At 35.7% G+C, this 19287-nt stretch overlaps 1 protein-coding gene across 6 annotated transcripts in view; it reads left to right on the forward strand.

Moving 5' to 3' along the window:
* Nucleotides 1-19028, forward strand: part of LOC6498717 (glutamate receptor ionotropic, kainate 2) — a 376347-nt gene extending 357319 nt beyond the window's left edge. For 2 of the 6 annotated variants that reach the window (XM_032452748.2, XM_032452750.2), the window contains 7 exons: nucleotides 2469-2672; nucleotides 2727-2831; nucleotides 2962-3219; nucleotides 3319-3780; nucleotides 17965-18162; nucleotides 18220-18610; nucleotides 18692-19028. In XM_032452748.2, coding sequence (XP_032308639.1) covers nucleotides 2469-2672; nucleotides 2727-2831; nucleotides 2962-3219; nucleotides 3319-3780; nucleotides 17965-18162; nucleotides 18220-18610; nucleotides 18692-18969 — 1896 coding nt within the window. In that variant the 3' untranslated portion in view covers nucleotides 18970-19028. Of the gene's footprint in view, nucleotides 1-2468; nucleotides 2673-2726; nucleotides 2832-2917; nucleotides 3220-3318; nucleotides 3781-17964; nucleotides 18163-18219; nucleotides 18611-18691 lie in introns of those variants that run through there. The other 4 variants (XM_032452749.2, XM_001967151.4, XM_032452751.2 and 1 more) reach the window with 4 other exon arrangements.
* The last annotated feature ends 259 nt before the right edge of the window (nucleotides 19029-19287 follow it).

The raw sequence follows: 19287 nt of genomic DNA on the forward strand, positions 1-19287 counted from the left end.
CAGACAGACGATCAAAAACCAAACGAATAGCGGACAAATGTTGCCAGTATGTTGGCGGCTCGGACGAAGGTGGTATGTAAGAACAGGTAACATACAAAGATTGATCGGACAAAGTGATTTTGATGCAAAGGAATTCAATTTTACCAAGCTTTTGTGATTTTACCTCTTTAGAAGCGAGTTTGGAGTCTACAGAGATTAACACTCCTTGTTAAGAGGAGCCCCTTAAATAATCGTGTTACTCCAATGAGTTCCGTTTAAAAACGGTTTTTATTTCACACACTTCTCTTACAAGAAAGATACATGAAAATCGTAAATCTATTTAAAACTACTTATCAACGGACTGCACGCTGACATGCTATGTGACCCTTTCTTAAGTGCTTCAAGTGCACCACATAAATATTTGGTTAGACTGCAGGAGATCGTCTTTCAAACCATGCTGTTTATCACTTATTCCCATGGGTCCGATCTCTTACATTCTATGTTTGGAATTCTTATCGTTTTCAATGCTTGAACACTCCTCCTCCCCTTCGCAGAGTTCTATCACATCTAAAAGTGGTGTACCTACTAGGAAAAATTCGAAGCACGCTGTGTTATATCTGGGCTCGGGCAATCACGAATATAATATATAAATTCGGTGCAACGTTCCCCCAAACTCTGTGAGCTAGCCGCGGCATTTGTTGCAAGCAAAAGTTAGCAAAACAGTTCGTTACAGTTTGGTGACATTGAATTTCTATGTATTGAAATCATTTTGACCGGTCAATCTTTATACTTTACCAGTTCTTACAAACCACTTTCGTCCGAACCGCCCACATACTGGCAACATTTTTCCGCTATTCGTTTCGTTTCTGATCGTCTGTCTGATAGTGACCTGCTGATAGCAGATGTGGTCTAATGTTGATAATTCACCGTCTTTATTGCTTAACTCGCACCAGTCGGGTATGTTCGACAAGTCACTCGGCAAATAAACCAATTTAGAAATTCTTTAGGTCGGCTGCTGGACTTATGTTTCGTTTCTGATCCTGATGGAATTACTCTTCCAGAACTTGCCCCTTTTTAACCCTGAGGATCCATATCATCCCACTTTTGAGGTATAAATCGAAAACAATAGCTTAATTGACCTTAAGTCTGAACTTTAATCTCATAAAGTGCCGTGGAAACATCCGTCCGCTTCTACTAATTCACCTTGGTATACAAAGCACTTTTAAAATTTTTAAATAAGTTTTAAATAAACATAAGTTATCTGGCTGTATAGTTAGTTTTTCAAGATACCTAGACGCTAGGCCGCTCCAGCACTACTCATTTTTTGGTGTTAACATCTATTGTCATAGATGAGCTCCGGAAGGGCTTATAAACATACGTCATTTACACTGACACTGACTTCAGTAAAGTATTTGACTCTGTTTACCATTCGCTTCTTATAAGTAAACTCAGTCTTTTGGGATTCCCAACAGATCTTCTTATCTGGATTTCAAGCTACTAATCTATCGCATTTAATTCCACGCAAGGAAACCATCTTGGGTCCTTACTTTTTACACTTTTTAGTAACAACTTGCCCCTTTTCTTAACTGATTCACTTGTACTTCACTTGTGCTAATGATGTTCAACTTTGTCTTCAGTATAAATTCACTAGCGCTAAATCTAGACTTTTATCCGATTTGGATAAATTTCAAAATTGGTGTTTAGCAAATAACCTTAAGCTTAATAGATCGAAATGTAACCTCATGTGATTTTATCGATCTAGTCCTCACGAGGCTATGTACTTTCTTTATGGGACGAACGATTAACTCATCCACCAAAAAATGGTCAAATGAAAGTTTGAAAAGATGCTTTCTACCACATCTTGTCACTTTGCTCTACTAACAATCTTAAATCCCTTATACTTAACCCTTATCTGTGCAACACTATTCCTAGTGATATTTTACTCCTACTCTTCTCTTAAACTCTCTCGGATCTATCCTCGCGATTACTATCCATGTTAGCCGTACGTTATGCGGCAGCGTCCCTCGATCGGTTAGACGGGAGGTGGCCTGTACGTATGCAGTGGGAACCGGGCGAAAAGAAGGCACAGCATATGCTAGGAAACCGCACATGGTGCAGGGAGAATCATATATTCATCAATAGGTAGATTATAGCGCATTGAATTCGCATATGTGGCTTGTGCTTATATAACACTCCGTTTCTGGTTAAAGTATTGATTTAATTTTTGAAGTCTCAGTAGTTGTTTTTAGTATTTTAGCCTATAAAGAAATCGATCCTGTTGGATTGTGTGAAGTTAGAAATGGTTGAAGTGTGGATTGTGTTTATGTTATGATCAAAGTATGCCAAACGGACCGTTGGCATATCGTGTACAAAAATAATTAGAGCCTTTTGTAAGCCAATGTTTTTGTTTACTTGTTAGAATACGATTTTATCTTAATTATAATAAGAGAATAACTATAGTGAGTTTTTTATTTTATATTTTTTTCTAGGAACGCCCTTATGTTATGGTTAAAGACGATAAAAATGTTACTGGAAATGATAGGTTTGAAGGCTTTTGTATTGATCTACTCAAAGCAATTTCACAACAAGTTGGCTTTCAATACACTATCGATTTAGTTCCCGACAATATGTATGGTGTATTTATACCAGAAACTAATTCATGGAATGGCATTGTTCAAGAATTAATGGAAAGGGTAAGTAAGCAAGCTATAAAACATAAGCAGATAAATAACAAAACATATTCCCAGAGGGCTGATCTTGCTGTAGCTTCAATGACTATCAACTATGCGCGAGAGAGTGTTATTGATTTTACAAAACCTTTTATGAACTTGGGTATTGGTATTTTGTTTAAGGTAATATTTTTTATACATTTTTTTAAAAGGATAGTAGAAAATCCCTTATATGTAATACGAATATTTGGACTTTTGAAATTTTGTAGAAAACTATTTTTCCTTCACATACATATATGGCTAAATTTAATAGGTGCCGAGCAGTCAACCCACAAGACTATTCTCCTTTATGAACCCATTGGCCATCGAGATTTGGTTTTATGTGCTAGCTGCTTATATGTTAGTATCATTCGCTCTATTTGTGATGGCTCGATTTTCTCCATATGAGTGGAAAAACCCCCACCCATGTTACAAGGAAACGGATTTAGTTGAAAACCAGTTCTCCATATCAAATAGTTTCTGGTTTATAACTGGTACCTTCTTGCGTCAAGGATCTGGACTTAATCCAAAGGTATAAATAAATATTAATTTTTTTGTTATAAATTACCATTAATCAAATGTTTCTTGAATGCTTTGATATAAAATTAATAAACACATTGTTTTATTTCAGATTTCAGATCGAGCTCAAACGAAATTCTTCTCGTTTATGAATCCACTAGCTATAGAAATATGGGTTTATATAGCCATTGGATATATTTTCGTTTCAATATCAATTTGGATAGTCGCTCGGCTGTCACCGATAGAATGGGTTAATTCCAAGCCGCCCTGCACTATGGCTTGTGACCACATATTAGAACAAATTCAAAAAGAATATTATAAAACCGAGTTTGCGGAGCTAACAGATATTAATAATAAGGAAATATTTATAAGTAATAATCACCATGCACACAATGTTGACGATATTAGCTGCGGACAATGCGGTGTACCAATACCGCTATCAAATGACGATGAACAGCTTTCAGATGATACCAATGTGGAGCTAGTTAGGATACAAAATAATTTTACTTTAAAAAATAGTTTTTGGTTCGCAATTGGCGCTCTCATGCAACAAGGTTCTGACTTATATCCTAGGGTATGACTAACATTTTTTGTAAGATTCTTCTATATTTAAAAGTAGTCCTTCAAGCATTCTTCAGATTTAATTTTCACAAGTAAAACATTTCCCTGGTACTCGGAACTACGAGAGTAAATTGTATATTTTGTAATGTTATGTAACATGGAGATGGTGCTTGATCAGGACTAACTGCCAATTTAATATAGCCTTGTCCATCTGGCCATACGTTCATGTGAAAAGAAGGGGGTAAGGAGGATTGTTCGTAGTGCATTCTGCAGCCACTAACGGTGAACTTGAACTCGCGAGAGTACCGGTAGATCCTAAAGTCAAAGTCAAACGTAAGAAAGGGTTAAAAAAAAGTAACCTTATCCTTAAACCTTATTAGCCCCCTAAAGGGGCTGCCATAGATTCACAGTCGCTCACTATGGTCAGGCTGAGGTTGATGTGCGGGGATAATGGAATGGGATAGATGTTCCTCTGGTGGTCCTTCTGACGGGAGCAGCACGCTAAGTAGGTTTTAAGTACCACGAGATGATACTGACTAACGAACCAATTTACTCTGTATGCGCATATATATAAGATGCTTAATTATACATATGTTATGACTTAACTATGGTCAGAAGGTCAAACACTAACCATACAACATATAGACTTCTCATTTCATACAACGAAGATGGACGCAAAAATTTCTTGCGACAGGCCCCCGGAGGCCCCAGAGAGAATCTTACTCTCATTCTTACGCTCAAATTCTCTCTGAACGTTTTTGGTTGTTCAGTTTTTGGCTGAGAGGTGTATCATCAAAAAGGTTGCTCCGCGGTTAAACTGATCTTTATATGTATGCGTGCTCACGCATTCACATACACGGTTTCATGTGTGTTCGTTCGACTTCGTTTTGAAGCCAGCAAAAATGTTTGATTTTTGTAACTTTTCAGGCATGCTACCCTAAGAAAATTGGGGTATACATTATACGTTATGGAATACGATTAAGTGGTAGCTGTTAATTGTTTTTCATATATACATATACATATGTCAACGAATGAATTAATCTATATATCTATATATTAAGGTAGAAACAGGGTATATTTCAGTCGATTGCTTTTAAGTTGTTGTAGTTCTGCAAGCGGATGGTGTTCAATACCCTTCTAATGGATGAGTTTTGTGGAGTGAGAATAAGAACATAAGAGAGAGAAAACTGAGAATATAAGAACAATGAAATTTGGGTTTTAAGTAAAACCGACTGAAAGATACCCTGCTCCTATCTTAGTACAATGATTTTAATTGTTCGTAAATACATAAATAGGTAATTTCGTAAATATATATGTAAAGCATTTTACAGTTAAATAATAATGAAAACCAAAGACCAAAGGTATGACATTCCGATCGTTCAGATCGTTCAGCGGTTTTGCCACCGTTATATTTGGAACGAAGTTTCTTATGACGCGGTATGAGTTTGGCGGAGGAGGGCTAGCCGAGAAAAACCGTAACGTAATGTTAAACGGCTCTCCGTCTTCTTCTCCTCCGTAGAGTGAGAGTATATAACCATTTCTCCTCACTCTCTCTCTGTCTCTTATTATCTCTTATTGAAGAAATGCTACAGATGATTTTGAAATTGTAATTCATATCTTCAGTCTTTCTTTGTCAATCTCAATTATTTCAATATTCAATTGTCAGTTTCAATTTTCAAATTAATCAATTTCAATTTTCAAATTCAATTAAAAAAAAAATCGAATTACGAAATATTATCAGATTAACAATGAAGAAGCCGAAATTTTTTGGCTTTTGAGAATTTAACACTTGTTGCATTCGGTATCACGCCTAAATATCAATGTAAAAGGAATCACATGTCAATATATCACACAAAAATATTTTTTTCAAAAATATTAGAAAACTAAAGTATCACACGTCAAATTATCACTGTGGACGGAAGTCCACGAGGTGACGACCTGCATTCCTAGGCGTGCGCGAGGAAACTCTATATATAGCCGAAGAATTAAAAATTTTCTGTAGGCAACCGATCTAAATAAATGATATACCAATCGAAAGGTATTGTTTCAATTATATAATTTTTGTCGAAACATATTCCAAAAGTTATTTGGTTTGGGAGAAATTAGGGTGAAAGTAAAAAAATTTTTAATCACTAAAGTGGGGCTGGTGGACACCCAGATAGAATATTTATATATTCGCATTCTAGAGCTAAATACGCGTCGATTGGTACCTCAATCGACCCGATCCGACATTTCATTCAGAAGTTATTCAATTTTTTCTTCTTCTTCAAAATGAAGCCAGTTGTCGGTCTGTCGGTTTGTCTGTTTGCACTATTTTTTTCTCAAAAATCCTGAAAAAAATTGAAAAATGTTTGTTACTATCATATGAGCAACTATTGTTCTACAACTTTTTGAAATACCTTAAGCTTACGTCAAAAAATTAAAAAAACTTTGTTAATGAAAAAATTCATAACTTTATAATTAAGAAAGATATTAAAAAGAGCTTTACACCGTTGAAATGGTTTTTTAAATATCAATTTCACTTTCTTTGAGACCAAACGTCTATATAGTACACAAAAAAAAATACACTGAAAATAAACTTTTTTTTTAAGAAACAAAATTATTTTTCAAAATTTGGTCGATTGATCCTTTTTATATTGCACGTGGAGATAGCTTTTGAGATGACGCAACTTTTGATATATCGCCCATATCTGGCAAAATCCGTTATCTCAAGATATAGTCCTGTAAGTGCAGCTACCCATTTTGTACAACCTCCTGTGAAGCTTGCATTTACTTATACATGTGTGTGTATTTGATTGGCAACTTTGATTTTTGGGGTCTGCATATATTTGGTCAATACCCTAAAAAATATGGAGTATATCTTTTCAGATTTAAGTTTATTTATTTAAAAATAAAATCCAAATAAAAAAGGGCTTAAAAAAGTAAAACGTAAACATTGACTCAACTGGGACTCGAACCCAGACCCTCCGTATTAGGAACCACGACGCTCCCCACTCGGCTGACCTCGAACTTTGCTGCTTGATGGCAACTTTTGATGTAATTCTGCTTTGTGTTTCAGTGTCTCATGTCTTAATGAGAAGACTTACAAATGCACAATTTTACGAGTAGAAATCTTTATATGCATATGCCCCCACTGAACATCCCAGTCGTGCCTGGCGCTCGCCAAACGCGCATCCCGCGGTAGGAAATAGGAGTGCGCGGCGCACTCCCATCTGCGGAAAACCATCATTCCGATTTACATTGGCGTGGCCGCTTTTCTCACCCAGCGGAGCGAGTATCAATATGCTTGGCGATCGGAAAAAGAAGGCGGTTCTCCCCTACCCGCAAGCTTACCGGCTAGGGGAGATCGGCGCGAAATCTCACCCAGGGATTTTCTGGTTGAAAAAAATTTCCCTTGCTTTTTGCTTTGCTTTTGGTTTTTGTTTTTGTTTTTCCCCAACCATGCCCATTGATTTTTACTAAATTCGAAGTGAGTTGTTTGTCATATTTATTTATTATTAATTATATTTATTATTTATTAATCTTAGTACATAAAACTGAAAAGATAAAAAAAAGAAATAAAAAAAAGCTAAAAATAAATAAATAATAAAAACAAATAAGATTCTTACAAATAAAGATATTGAGACGTCCAAATTTCTAGTACAGCCAGAACTGAAAATATTTGTTTAATGAAATAACGTTTATTCATCATTATCAACACAATAAAATATAAATAATTGAATGAACGGAGCAGTAAACTTACCATTTCACAATAATAAACCAATGCGACTCACTATGAACAACCCTATGTGACCGTTTCGATTTGGGTTGATTTAGCATAAAAACGCTGCACAAAACGCACAATAATTACGCGGGATTATTTTTTTGCTGCCCTCAGTTAAAGTAAAAAATAAATTCCTTATATGAATAATATTTTTCATTAAATATTGAGCTATGTTTAAATTTTGCACTTCAATAAAATTATTATAGAACATAAATTGGTAAACTTAAATAATATACGTTGAATTGTTCATGAAATAATTTTTTCTAAGTTAAAAGTCCCACGCATAAATTTTTCTAAGTCCCAAGCGAGACGAAAATTTTCTAAGTCCAGTTTTTTGAGAGCGAAATCTATGTTGAGAGAACAAATTCCCTCTCTCAACTCGGGGTGGGTGAGAACAAGGTACGAAAGATGCCTGCCGGAATGCACCGAAACGCTGCTAGCACCGAAAAGTCCGACTGGGATATAATGCATATAAATAAAACACTGCATTACTTAAATTACAGCCACCACCGTTTTTGGGCCAAATCATGGATTAAAGGCTACAAAAAAAACTAGGCAAACCAATTCCGCCAAGACTTTTCTAATATTTATTATTATTTTATATCGCACACCCAAAATAAATTGTTACATTCAACAATTGCTTTAACTAGAAAAGTTTTTTTCAACAATTCAATAATTGCTTTAACTAGAAAAGTATATGATTGATCGGATATGCCATAACTTTGTTTTTTTTATAAGTTAGAAGGATGGGACTTAGTACAGATTGCATTTTGGGAAATCTTATCCGATTTGCAAAATTTTATTAAGATAATTGGCTTAACTTTGTTGTTTTTGAAGCTAGAATGACGGGACTGTCTACGGTTTCGTTTTGGGCAATCTAATCCTATGTTCATAAGAATCGGCCAATTATATCCTATACCTGCCATATAACTAAACGATCGGAAATGGCACAACCTTTCTATTTTTAAAGATGCTTGGGGCTGTTTCCAATATTTTTATTAGAAATTTTGTTGATGGTGAAATTCTCATAAGGATCGGACAACTATATAGGATCCGATATATATAATAATAATATAAGCTTCTGCTTAACTGCAAGGGTATATCAACTTCGGCTCCGCTTGAAGTTAGCTTTCCTTTCTTGTTTTTTTTTTTAAATTTATTATATAGTGGAACTCTCATAAGGATAGGCCTCTCATCTGTTAAAATAATTTGGTTTCTCACAACTTTGGGCAAATTTTTGGTTAAAATTTTTAAACTAACCAAATTCCAAAACCTTTGTAAATTAATAATACGTATAACTTCAGAGCCACTGAAGCTATCGAAAAATTCTTTACGTCTTTGGAAAGGTTTTTAATTATTCCACCTTCTTGAATGTCAAAATCTATAGAGTTAAAAAAAAAGAGTTTAGATGTTTATCCTTACAATTAAAGTATTGCTAACTGTGTGAATCGCCTGTCCAGAGGTTACTTCCATATATATATATTCTATATATTATGCGTTCTGTTTCAAATAATTGAAGATCAATATATACAAAAAACAACTGATATCATATAAAACAAGAAAGGAAAGCTAACTTCGGGCGGAGCCGAAGTTTATATACCCTTGCAGTTGAGTCGCAGTTCGCTAGGTGGCTCCACGAATCTTATATAATTAGATATATAGCGGATCGTATATAGTTGGCCGATCCTTATGAAATTTGGCAAATCGAATTATTTTGCCAAAAGAGGAATCCTTTAAAACTCCCATCCTCCTAACTTGAAAAAAAACGAAGTTATAGCATTTCATCAATCAATCAGTTATACGGCAGCTATAGGATATAGTCGGCCGATCCTTATGAAATTTTGTACAGAAGATACTTTGGATACAAATATAACATGTGTGGAAAGTCCCAACCCTTTAACTTAAGAGCTATAGGATATAGTCGACCGATCCCGGCCGTTCCGACTTATATACTGCCTGCAACAGAAAGAAGGGTGTGTGCAAAGTTTCAACTCGATAGCTTTAAAACTGAGAGACTAGTTTGCGTAGAAACAGACAGAGTGACAGACGGACATGCTCATATCGACTCAGGAGGTGATCCTGATCAAGAATATATATACTTTATAGGGTCGGAGATGTCTCCTTCACTGCGTTGCACACTTTTGACCAAAATTATAATACCCTCTGCAAGGGTATAAAAACCTCTTGACGAGGTAAAGTACCGGTGCCGAACCTGCATGCGAAACCCAAAATATCTGATATCAATTTTAGTGACGATAATATGCTATATAGGTTGTTTGAAAATTGAAATTGAAAATTGAAGTTGAAAATTGAAACTGAAAATTAAATGTTGAAAAAAATGAGATTGACAATGAAAACTGAAGATATGAATTACAATTTCAAAATCATCAGTCTGTCGCATTTAATCAAATAAAAGATCATATAAAAAAACCTCTTGACGAGGTAAAGTACCGGTGACGAACCTGCATGCGAAACCCAACATATCTCATATCAATTTTAGTGACGATAATATGCTATATAGGTGTACAAAATTGCATATAAAAAATATTCTTGTTCGGCACGTGCAAGAAAAACAAAAAAAAAAAAATCTGTCACGTGCCGAACAAGAATATTTTTTATATGCAATTTTGTACACCTATATAGCATATTATCGTCATTAAAATTGATATGAGATATGTTGGGTTTCGCATGCAGGTTCGTCACCGGTACTTTACCTCGTCAAGAGGTTTTTTTATATGATCTTTTATTTGATTAAATGCGACAGACTGATGATCTTGAAATTGTAATTCATATCTTCAGTTTTCATTGTCAATCTCATTTTTTTCAACATTTAATTTTCAGTTTCAATTTTCAACTTCAATTTTCAATTTCAATTTTCAAATTCAATTTTTAATTTCAATGTTCAATTTTAATTTTCAATTGCATTTCATCTGTTTTCTCATTATCATTATTGTATAAATGTTGTAAATTATTGTTGTAAATCATTTTTCGCCTTCATTCACTCCTGTTTCTCCTTCATTGACCTCCATCTCGTCATGCCTGCTAAAAAAATGCCAAAAGGAACTTCGTTCCTCACGGGTGTCCCTAGACACACCCTGGAAGAGGGCTTTTTCAGGCTCATCAGAAAAAGCCTCGCTTGAATAATAACGCCCAAAGTGCCAAAAATGTTCAGTTTTCCATTATTATTTATTTTACTTTGTAAAAGTATCGCATAATAAATATCGATTGCAAATTTTCTGAAAATTTTTAGAGGAACTTTATTATATAAGCTCCACTTATATATATTATATATATTATATATTATATAATATAATTATATATTATATAGAAGTAAGTAAGAAGTAAAAAGTATTTGTGATTAAACACATATATATATATATGTGTATATATCCATATATCATGTATATGGACGACTCTTTATCATGGTATACACAAAATTTATATTAAATAAATATCAAATAAAAAAACCTTTTGACGATGTAAAATTACAGTGGCAAACATTATTGCAACGCCTAAAATATCTGATATAAAATAAAAAAAAACCTCTCGACGAGATATTTTCAATTAAAATTAAAAACTAAAGATATAAATTACAATTTCAAAATCATCTGTCGCATTCCTCCAATAAGAGATAATAAGAGACAGATAGAATGAGTGACGAGAAATGTTATATACTCTCACTCTACGGATGAGAAGAAGACGGAGAGCCGTTTAACGTTACGTTACGGTTTTTCTCGGCTAGCCCTCCACCGCCAAACTCATACCGCGTCATAAGAAACTTCGTTAAAAATTTAAAAAATTGAGATTGACAAAGAAAACTGAAGATATGAATTACAATTTCAAAATCATCTGTCGCATTTCTTCAAATAAGAGATAATAAGAGACAGAGAGAGAGAGAGAGTGAGGAGAAATGGTTATCTACTCTCACTCTACGAAGGAGAAGAAGACGGAGAGCCGTTCAACGTTACGTTACTGTTTTTCTCGGCTAGCCAAACTCATACCGCGCCATAAGAAACTTCTTTCCAAAAAAGCTGCAAATTTCTTGGGATTTTATTTTCGGAGCAATCGACAAACAGCTGATGGCGCTTTGCACTGGCCACTAGGGCAAAGCGTCATCAGCTGTTTGTGAATTTTTTTGGATTATTTTTTCGTATTGCGGTCGCGGCCAGAGGCCAGTTTTTAACAAAAATCTTCTTATTTAAATAAAATAAATTAAATGCATCATTTCAACATATATATTTTTATACCCTTGCAGAGGGTATTATAATTTTGGTCAAAAGTGTGCAACGCAGTGAAGGAGACATCTCCGACCCTTTAAAGTACATTTATATTCAACTTCTAGTAACTAGTTCTGCAGTATATAAGTCGGAACGGCCGGGATGGTCGACTATATCCTAAAGCTGTCATATACCTGATTGATCGGAAATGCCATAACTTTGGTGTTTTTGAAGTAAGAGGGTTGGGACTGTCCACACATCACTGTGGACGGCAGTCCACGAGGTTACGACCTGCATGCCTTGGCGTGCGCGAGGAGACTCTATGTTTAGCCGAAGAATTTAGTCCCCAGATAGAATATTTTTATATATTAACAAAATTATTAACTTTATAATTAAGAAAGATATTAAATCGTGCTATATACCGTTGAAAAGGTATTTTAAATATCTATTTCACTTCCTTTGAGACCATACGTATTTATAGTACACAAAAAAAATACACTGATATACACTGATAATTTTTTAATATTAACAATTGTCTGTAGGCAACCGATCTCAATGAATTATATACCAATCGAAAAGTATTGTTTCAATTAGATATTAAATTGTATTGTAATCAATTAGATAATAAAAAATATTGAATATAACAGTTTATTTTGAGACTGCGAAATTAAAAAAAAATTAAAGTAAACAAAAATCAACCCATAATAAAGATATTTTTGCTTGGAATCGAACCCACGACCTTAAGATTATCAGCCTTAATCAGTGAACCATGGGGTTAAAGTTTTCCGCAAAATATTTAGAATGACAAGAAAAATGTAGTGATTAATAACTAATACCGAATATGCTTAATTTCGAACTCTAGCAGCAGCAGAGGGCCGGCAGAATTACTTCGCCTACTATTTTGTTTTCGCGCGGTTCTCACTGCATACGTAAAGCCCAGGCGCAAGGCGGTTAATATAAGCGATTTAAGATTGTTAGTAGAGCAAAGTGACAAGATGTGGTAGAGAGCATATTTTCAAACTTTCATTTGACCTTCTTTTGGTGGATGAGTTAATCCTTCGTCCCATAGAGAAAGTACATAGCCTCGTGAGGACTAGATCGATAAAATCGCATGAGTTTACATTTCGATCCATTAAGCTTTAGGTTATTTGCTAAACACCAATTCGATTTATCCAAATCGGATTAAAGTCTAGATTTAGCGCTAGTGAATTTATACCGAAGACAAAGTTTAACATCACCAGCGTACATAAGTACAAGTGAATCAGCTAAGAAAAAGGGCAAGTTGTTAATAAAAAGTGTAAAAAGTAAGGACTCAAGATGGTTTCCTTGCGTGGAATTAAACGCGAGGTAACATCTTTTAAGAAGACACTTTGGGCTCTTCTAGATAAGATGTGATAAAAGATGTTAGCTCCAATAAGTTGGTAGTGGAGCGGCGCTTCATGAAGACATGCTGGTACGGAGTTATTATTGAACTACATAGGTGTTGCAAATGTGGAGTGATAAGTTTTTCAAAAAGCTTTGGAATAGAGATGCCTCTATAATTTGCAGCGTCGGATTTTTTCCCTTTTTTATGCAGCGGAATAATGAAAGATTCCTTCCACATAAGAGAAAAGATCGATGTTTCCAGCAATAGATTAAAAAGTTTAATGAGCGGTTTGCACAGAGCCTCGGCGCAGTTCTTCAGAAAACAGCCTGGTACTCCATCAGGGCCTGGCGAATACACGGGCTTGACATTACGAAAATCCGATAACACACCATTTTGATCGAAAGATGGGTGAAATATAAGATTGGCTGATTGGATATTATAAGTGTAAGGCTGAGCTAAACTGCTGCTAGGTAAAAACGTAGTGTGAAAAAATTGTGCAAAGAGATCGGCCATTGCCTGATCAGTGTTCGCATAAGAGTTCTCAAACGTAAGCAGTCGGGGAAAAGATACATGTTTACGCTTAGTGCTTACAAAGTTATAAAAGAATCCTGCAGCGGCGAATATAACTCCTATAACATTCTGCGTAATGCACGGTGAAATTGGACCGAGCTACTAAGTATCTAGAATAACTAACTATACAGCCAGATAATCTATGTTTATTTAAAAGTCTACTCATACTATTCTTTAAGTTAATAAGATACCTTGTATACCAAGGCAGATTCGTTGAAGCGGACGGATATTTCCACGGCACACAAGCGTCAAAAAATGAGTTTAAAGTGAAATAAAACTTTTGTAATGCTAAGTTTATATCCTCGCATGGCAGTAAATCAGACCAATCAAATTCCGAAATTAACTTATTTAATTTTATAAAGTCAGCCTTACGAAAGAAACGAACTTTATGAGATTTAAGTGTAGACTTAAGGTCAATTAAGGAGTTGTTCTGGAAAGAGTAAAGAGTTCTGGAAAGAGTAATTCCATCAGGATCAGAAACGAAACATAAGTCCAACAGCCGACCTAAAGAATTGCTAACGTGGTTAATTTGCCCGAGTGGCATGTCAAACATGCCCGTAGGGAAGTCGTGGTGGGACTAAAGTCGGTGAATTTTCAACATTTGACCACATAAGTTCTGGGATATTAAAGTCACCCAAAAACCAAACGAATAGCGGACAAATGTTGCCAGTATGTTGGCGGCTCGGACGAACCTGTTCTTGGTAACATACAAAGATTGATCGGACAAAGTGATTTTGATGCAAAAGAATTCAATGTCACCAAACTCTTGTGATTTTACCTCTGCAGAAGCGAGTTCGGAGTCTTCAGGGATTAACACTCCTCCTCCCCTTCGCAGAGTTCTATCACATCTAAAAGTGGTGTACCTACTAGGAAAAACTTCGGAGCTTAAGATCTCCGGCTTTATCCAAGTTTCTGTAAATAAAATAATGTGGGATGCAAAGAAAGAACTATCAGAATACAGTTTGAGAAGTTTACTACGTAACCCTCTTGTATTCTGATAGGTAAGTGTTAGAGAAGACATTAGTTTTTTAAAACTGAGGAAGATGAAGTGGAAGGTTGGTCAGTGGCCGTAACATGTGGGAGTTTTACACTCACAGGTTTGGTCATTTTTTTTTTGCACCGTACTTGGCTGATGTTCTTGGACGAAAATATTCTCCGGCCAAAAGCTGACGGAACAAATCGTCTTGAACATCTGCAAGGGCACACGTATTTGGAAAGATGACGTGTGCCTGGTGTATGAATATTTAAATTTTATAATTTCCAACAACTTTATGTCGACTTTTGTTTTGGCTTTGATGTAAGCCGAGACATCAATCTCAGAAGTATCAGGGGCAAGCCGGGAAACAAAAATGTGTTTCGATGGTGGGATCACCTGCAATGGTTTTGGTGCTGCCGTAACTAATACTGCGGCATCAGTACGTGCCGGGGGTCCGGACGGTTTATTACCCTGTTTGGTGACTGTTACGGGGGTTCGAATTATTGGATCTGGGATCACTTGAAGCGATGCCACAGAGGACATATCGGACCATTGCTCATTAATTCTGAGATATTCGAAAGTCGAATTTTTCTCAGGTCCGGCCCTTGGAGTGGCCAGAGATATAAGCGGTTACATAGTTGTCGGCTGAGCAGGCTGAAGATTATTCGCCTCCAGCACATCACTAAAAGAGGATTTCTTACGCTTTGGAGACTCGTTTAGTAGTTGAAGACTACTAAACTGTGTATCGAGCGCGCAGAGTTGGTCATTGATTTTACGAAAACCACTAATCAACTCCTTGAATCTGCTTTTAGTCTGCCTCATGAACAATCTCATTTCGTCCTGAACAGCACGACAACCGTCACAGCAAAAGTAGAGACCAGACCTACGAGAGATTGCATCCGAAAATGAGGCCGTGAACCCGGAACACTTAGCGTTTAAAACGTTTTTACAAAGCCAGCAGTGGATGGTAGGCTGGGAAGACGAGATTGTCTTATTACAAGACTTACTACAAGGGAAACGAAAGGGGGAGATTGAAGAGAGCCGTTAGTGCGAGTTAGTAAAATGCAAAGAATAGAGATAAGAATCTCTATTGAGCGAGAATAGGAGCAATAGAATAGAAGCAACGCCGTAAGAGATAAAGTAGCAGAGCAGGGCTATGTTTGGAAGGAAAATAAATCAAATTATTATTTTACCTCCAAATATATCACACGCGAAGCGAAACGGATCTTTAATGGGGCAGATCAATGGTTTGAGACTTCAAAAAAAAATTTTTTCAGAAATTTTTTATATAATAGAACATTATCTCAGGAATATCCTGTGCAAGTTTCATGTCGATCGGACTAACGCTTGCTGAGATACCGATTTTCTACTTTCTTTCTATCCATATAACTTAAGAACCGGGACTTAACTTAAGAACCGGGCTAGTTTTTAGTGGCAGCGCTGCTCCCCAGCGAGAGAAATGGAGAAATTTAGAACCGGGTAAACTCGTTAGAATCTCCCGAATTCCTAGTAGCTCTCGGCTGAAAGCCCTTTCTTTTCTGCCGTATTCTGATCGTATATAGTCGGCCGATCCTTATGAAATTTGGCATATCGAATTATTTTGAGGAATCCATTGAAACTCCCATACTTCTAACTTGAAAAACAACGAAGTTATAGCATTTCCGATCAATCAGTTATATGACAGCTATAGGATATAGTTGGCCGATCCTTATGAAATTCGACAAGATTGTTTTTCCCAAAATAGAATCTGTACCAAATCCCGTCTTTCTAACTTAAAAAACAACAAAGTTATGCCAATTTCGATGGTTCTATGACAGCTAAAGGATATAGTCGGCCGATCCTTATGAAATTTTGTACACAAGATATTTTGGTCAAATATAACATGTGTGGAAAGTCTCAACCCTCCAACTTAAAAAACACCAAAGTTATGGCATTTCCGATCAATCAGTTATATGGCAGGATATAGTCGACCGATCCGTTCCGACTTAGATACTGCCTGCAAACAAAACAAGGATGAATGCAAAGTTTTAACTCGATAGCTTTAAAACTGAGAGACTAGTTTGCGTAGAAACAGACAGACGGACAGACGGACATGCTCATATCGACTCAGGAGGTGATCCTGATCAAGAATATATATACTTAATAGGGTCGGAGATGTCTCCTTCACTGCGTTGCACACTTTTGACCAAAATTATAACACCCTCTGCAAGGGTATAATAACTTATTCATTAATATATAATAACTACTTCTACGAGATTTTCAAAAGTTTAGTAAAGGAGATAAATATAAATAACACCAAGATCCAGAAAAAATTATAGAAGAGATCCGTGAACTATATGTCAGCCACTATTCTGCTCATAATGATCATAAGTCTGGTCACAATGCTAGTCAGAAGAAGCAAACTAAAAGAAGCTGCCCCAAAAAAAAACAAAAACTTCGGCGGATCTATCCCCGCCTATACCAGGTCTCTTCTATGTTGTGAACGAGGACGCCAAAATATAAGAATCATTCTGCTCAGTGCAAAAGCTTAACTCAAAAAAATAATACCTAAACCAAATTCATTCTTTGATAAAGAATACTAACGTATCTTTTGTTACAGGGGAAAGGAATCATCTCCACCCCATAATGTATAAATATTCTCGATATATGTATTTGGTAAAGCCATATCCGTCTGACCGTCTGTGTATCTGTCCGTCAGTCTGTATGAACGTGTGGATCTTAGAGTTATAGTCTTAGAGGTATAGTTAGAGCTATAGAGTCATAGTCTCTATAGAAAAAAGCTTTAAGATTTTGCATGTTTGTTTCAAATTTTTCCCAGGCCCCTACAAGTCTCCATTTAAACGAATTTCATCTAAAACTGGCGAATTTTAGAAGGGGCTTAGACATTCATATTCGGATTCCCAAATCGGCTTGAGGTATTTTTTACGACCTCATGGATAGAGCTTTCACAATTAGACTCCTACCTTACATAGTATGTAATACATACCTATCACCCTACATAGACTCCTATGATACCCACACATTATATGGTCGGAAAACTTGACTATAGCCGTAATTTCTTGTTTTTACATGTTATATGGGAAGGTAATCCTGATCAAGAATAAATATTCTTCGTTGGGTCGAAGATGTCTCCTTCACTGCGTTGCAAACTTTTCACCAAAAATATAAGCAAGAAATCTGCAAGAGTATAATAAAGAAATTATTTTGCAAAAATGCCTAAAATATTCTTTGTCATCTACAATGAACTGCTGTAAAACAAAAAGTGACAATCAAAAATGTATCAATACCCCTTTTTTTAATTTTAGGCAACGTCGACACGGATTGTTGGTGGTTGTTGGTTCTTCTTCTGTTTAATAATAATATCGTCCTATACTGCCAATTTAGCTGCCTTTTTAACGGTGGAGAGAATGATCTCTCCAATAGAAAGTGCTGCTGATTTAGCGGAACAAACTGATATATCCTATGGAACATTGGAAGGCGGATCTACGATGACTTTTTTTAGGGTAATTTTTTAAAGTATTTAACTGGCTTTTAAGATGTTTGCTTCTTTTCAATTGAAGGACTCTAAAATTGGGATCTATCAGAAGATGTGGCGATACATGGAAAACCGAAAATCTTCCGTATTTGTCAAAACCTATGAGGACGGAATTAAACGAGTTATGGACGGGAACTACGCATTTTTAATGGAATCTACAATGCTGGATTATGCCGTTCAACGCGATTGTAATTTAACTCAGATAGGAGGGTTATTAGATTCCAAAGGGTACGGTATTGCAACCCCAAAGGGTTCGCCCTGGAGAGATAAAATTTCACTAGCCATCTTAGAGCTACAAGAAAAAGGTATTATTCAAATATTGTATGACAAATGGTGGAAAAACACAGGTGATGTTTGCAACAGAGATGATAAGAGTAAGGAATCGAAAGCTAACGCCCTTGGAGTAGAAAATATAGGTAATTTTTTAATTGTTATGAAGTCAAATATATGTATTAGTACTCAAAGAACTTATTAATTGAACATTGAATAATTTTTAGGTGGAGTTTTTGTTGTTTTGCTATGCGGTCTTGCGCTTGCTGTTGTTGTAGCCATATTTGAATTTTGCTGGAACTCGAAAAAAAATGTCAATACGGAAAATCAATCATTATGCTCTGAAATGGCTGAGGAGCTCCGTTTTGCAATGCACTGCCATGGAACAAAATTAAAACACAGATCTCGGAAACGAAATTGTATAAAATGTTCTAATGGTTCTACATATGTTCCAAGTAATGCTGGGACGCAACATGTCGGGGTTAACTATAATTATTTTAGCTGATTTAAAATCGATATGAATATGTAAAATATATAGATATAATAAAAATAATTGAAACTGTTGTTAGTTGTATCAACTGTTATATAATGTCCCAAGCTATAATGGTCTTATTATCCTCAAGCTTTACAAAGAGAAAAAAAAACAAGAAAGGAAAGCTAACTTCGGGCGGAGCCGAAGTTTATATACCCTTGCAGTTGAGTCGCAGTCCGCTAGGTGGCGCCACGAATCTTATAAAATTAGATATATAGCGGATCGTATATAGTTGGCCGATCTTAATGAAATTTGGCATATCGAATTATTTTTGGGGAAAGAGGAATCCAT

The sequence above is a fragment of the Drosophila ananassae genome, assembly GCF_017639315.1.
Source record: "Drosophila ananassae strain 14024-0371.13 chromosome 4 unlocalized genomic scaffold, ASM1763931v2 tig00000071, whole genome shotgun sequence".
NCBI lineage: Eukaryota > Metazoa > Arthropoda > Insecta > Diptera > Drosophilidae > Drosophila > Drosophila ananassae.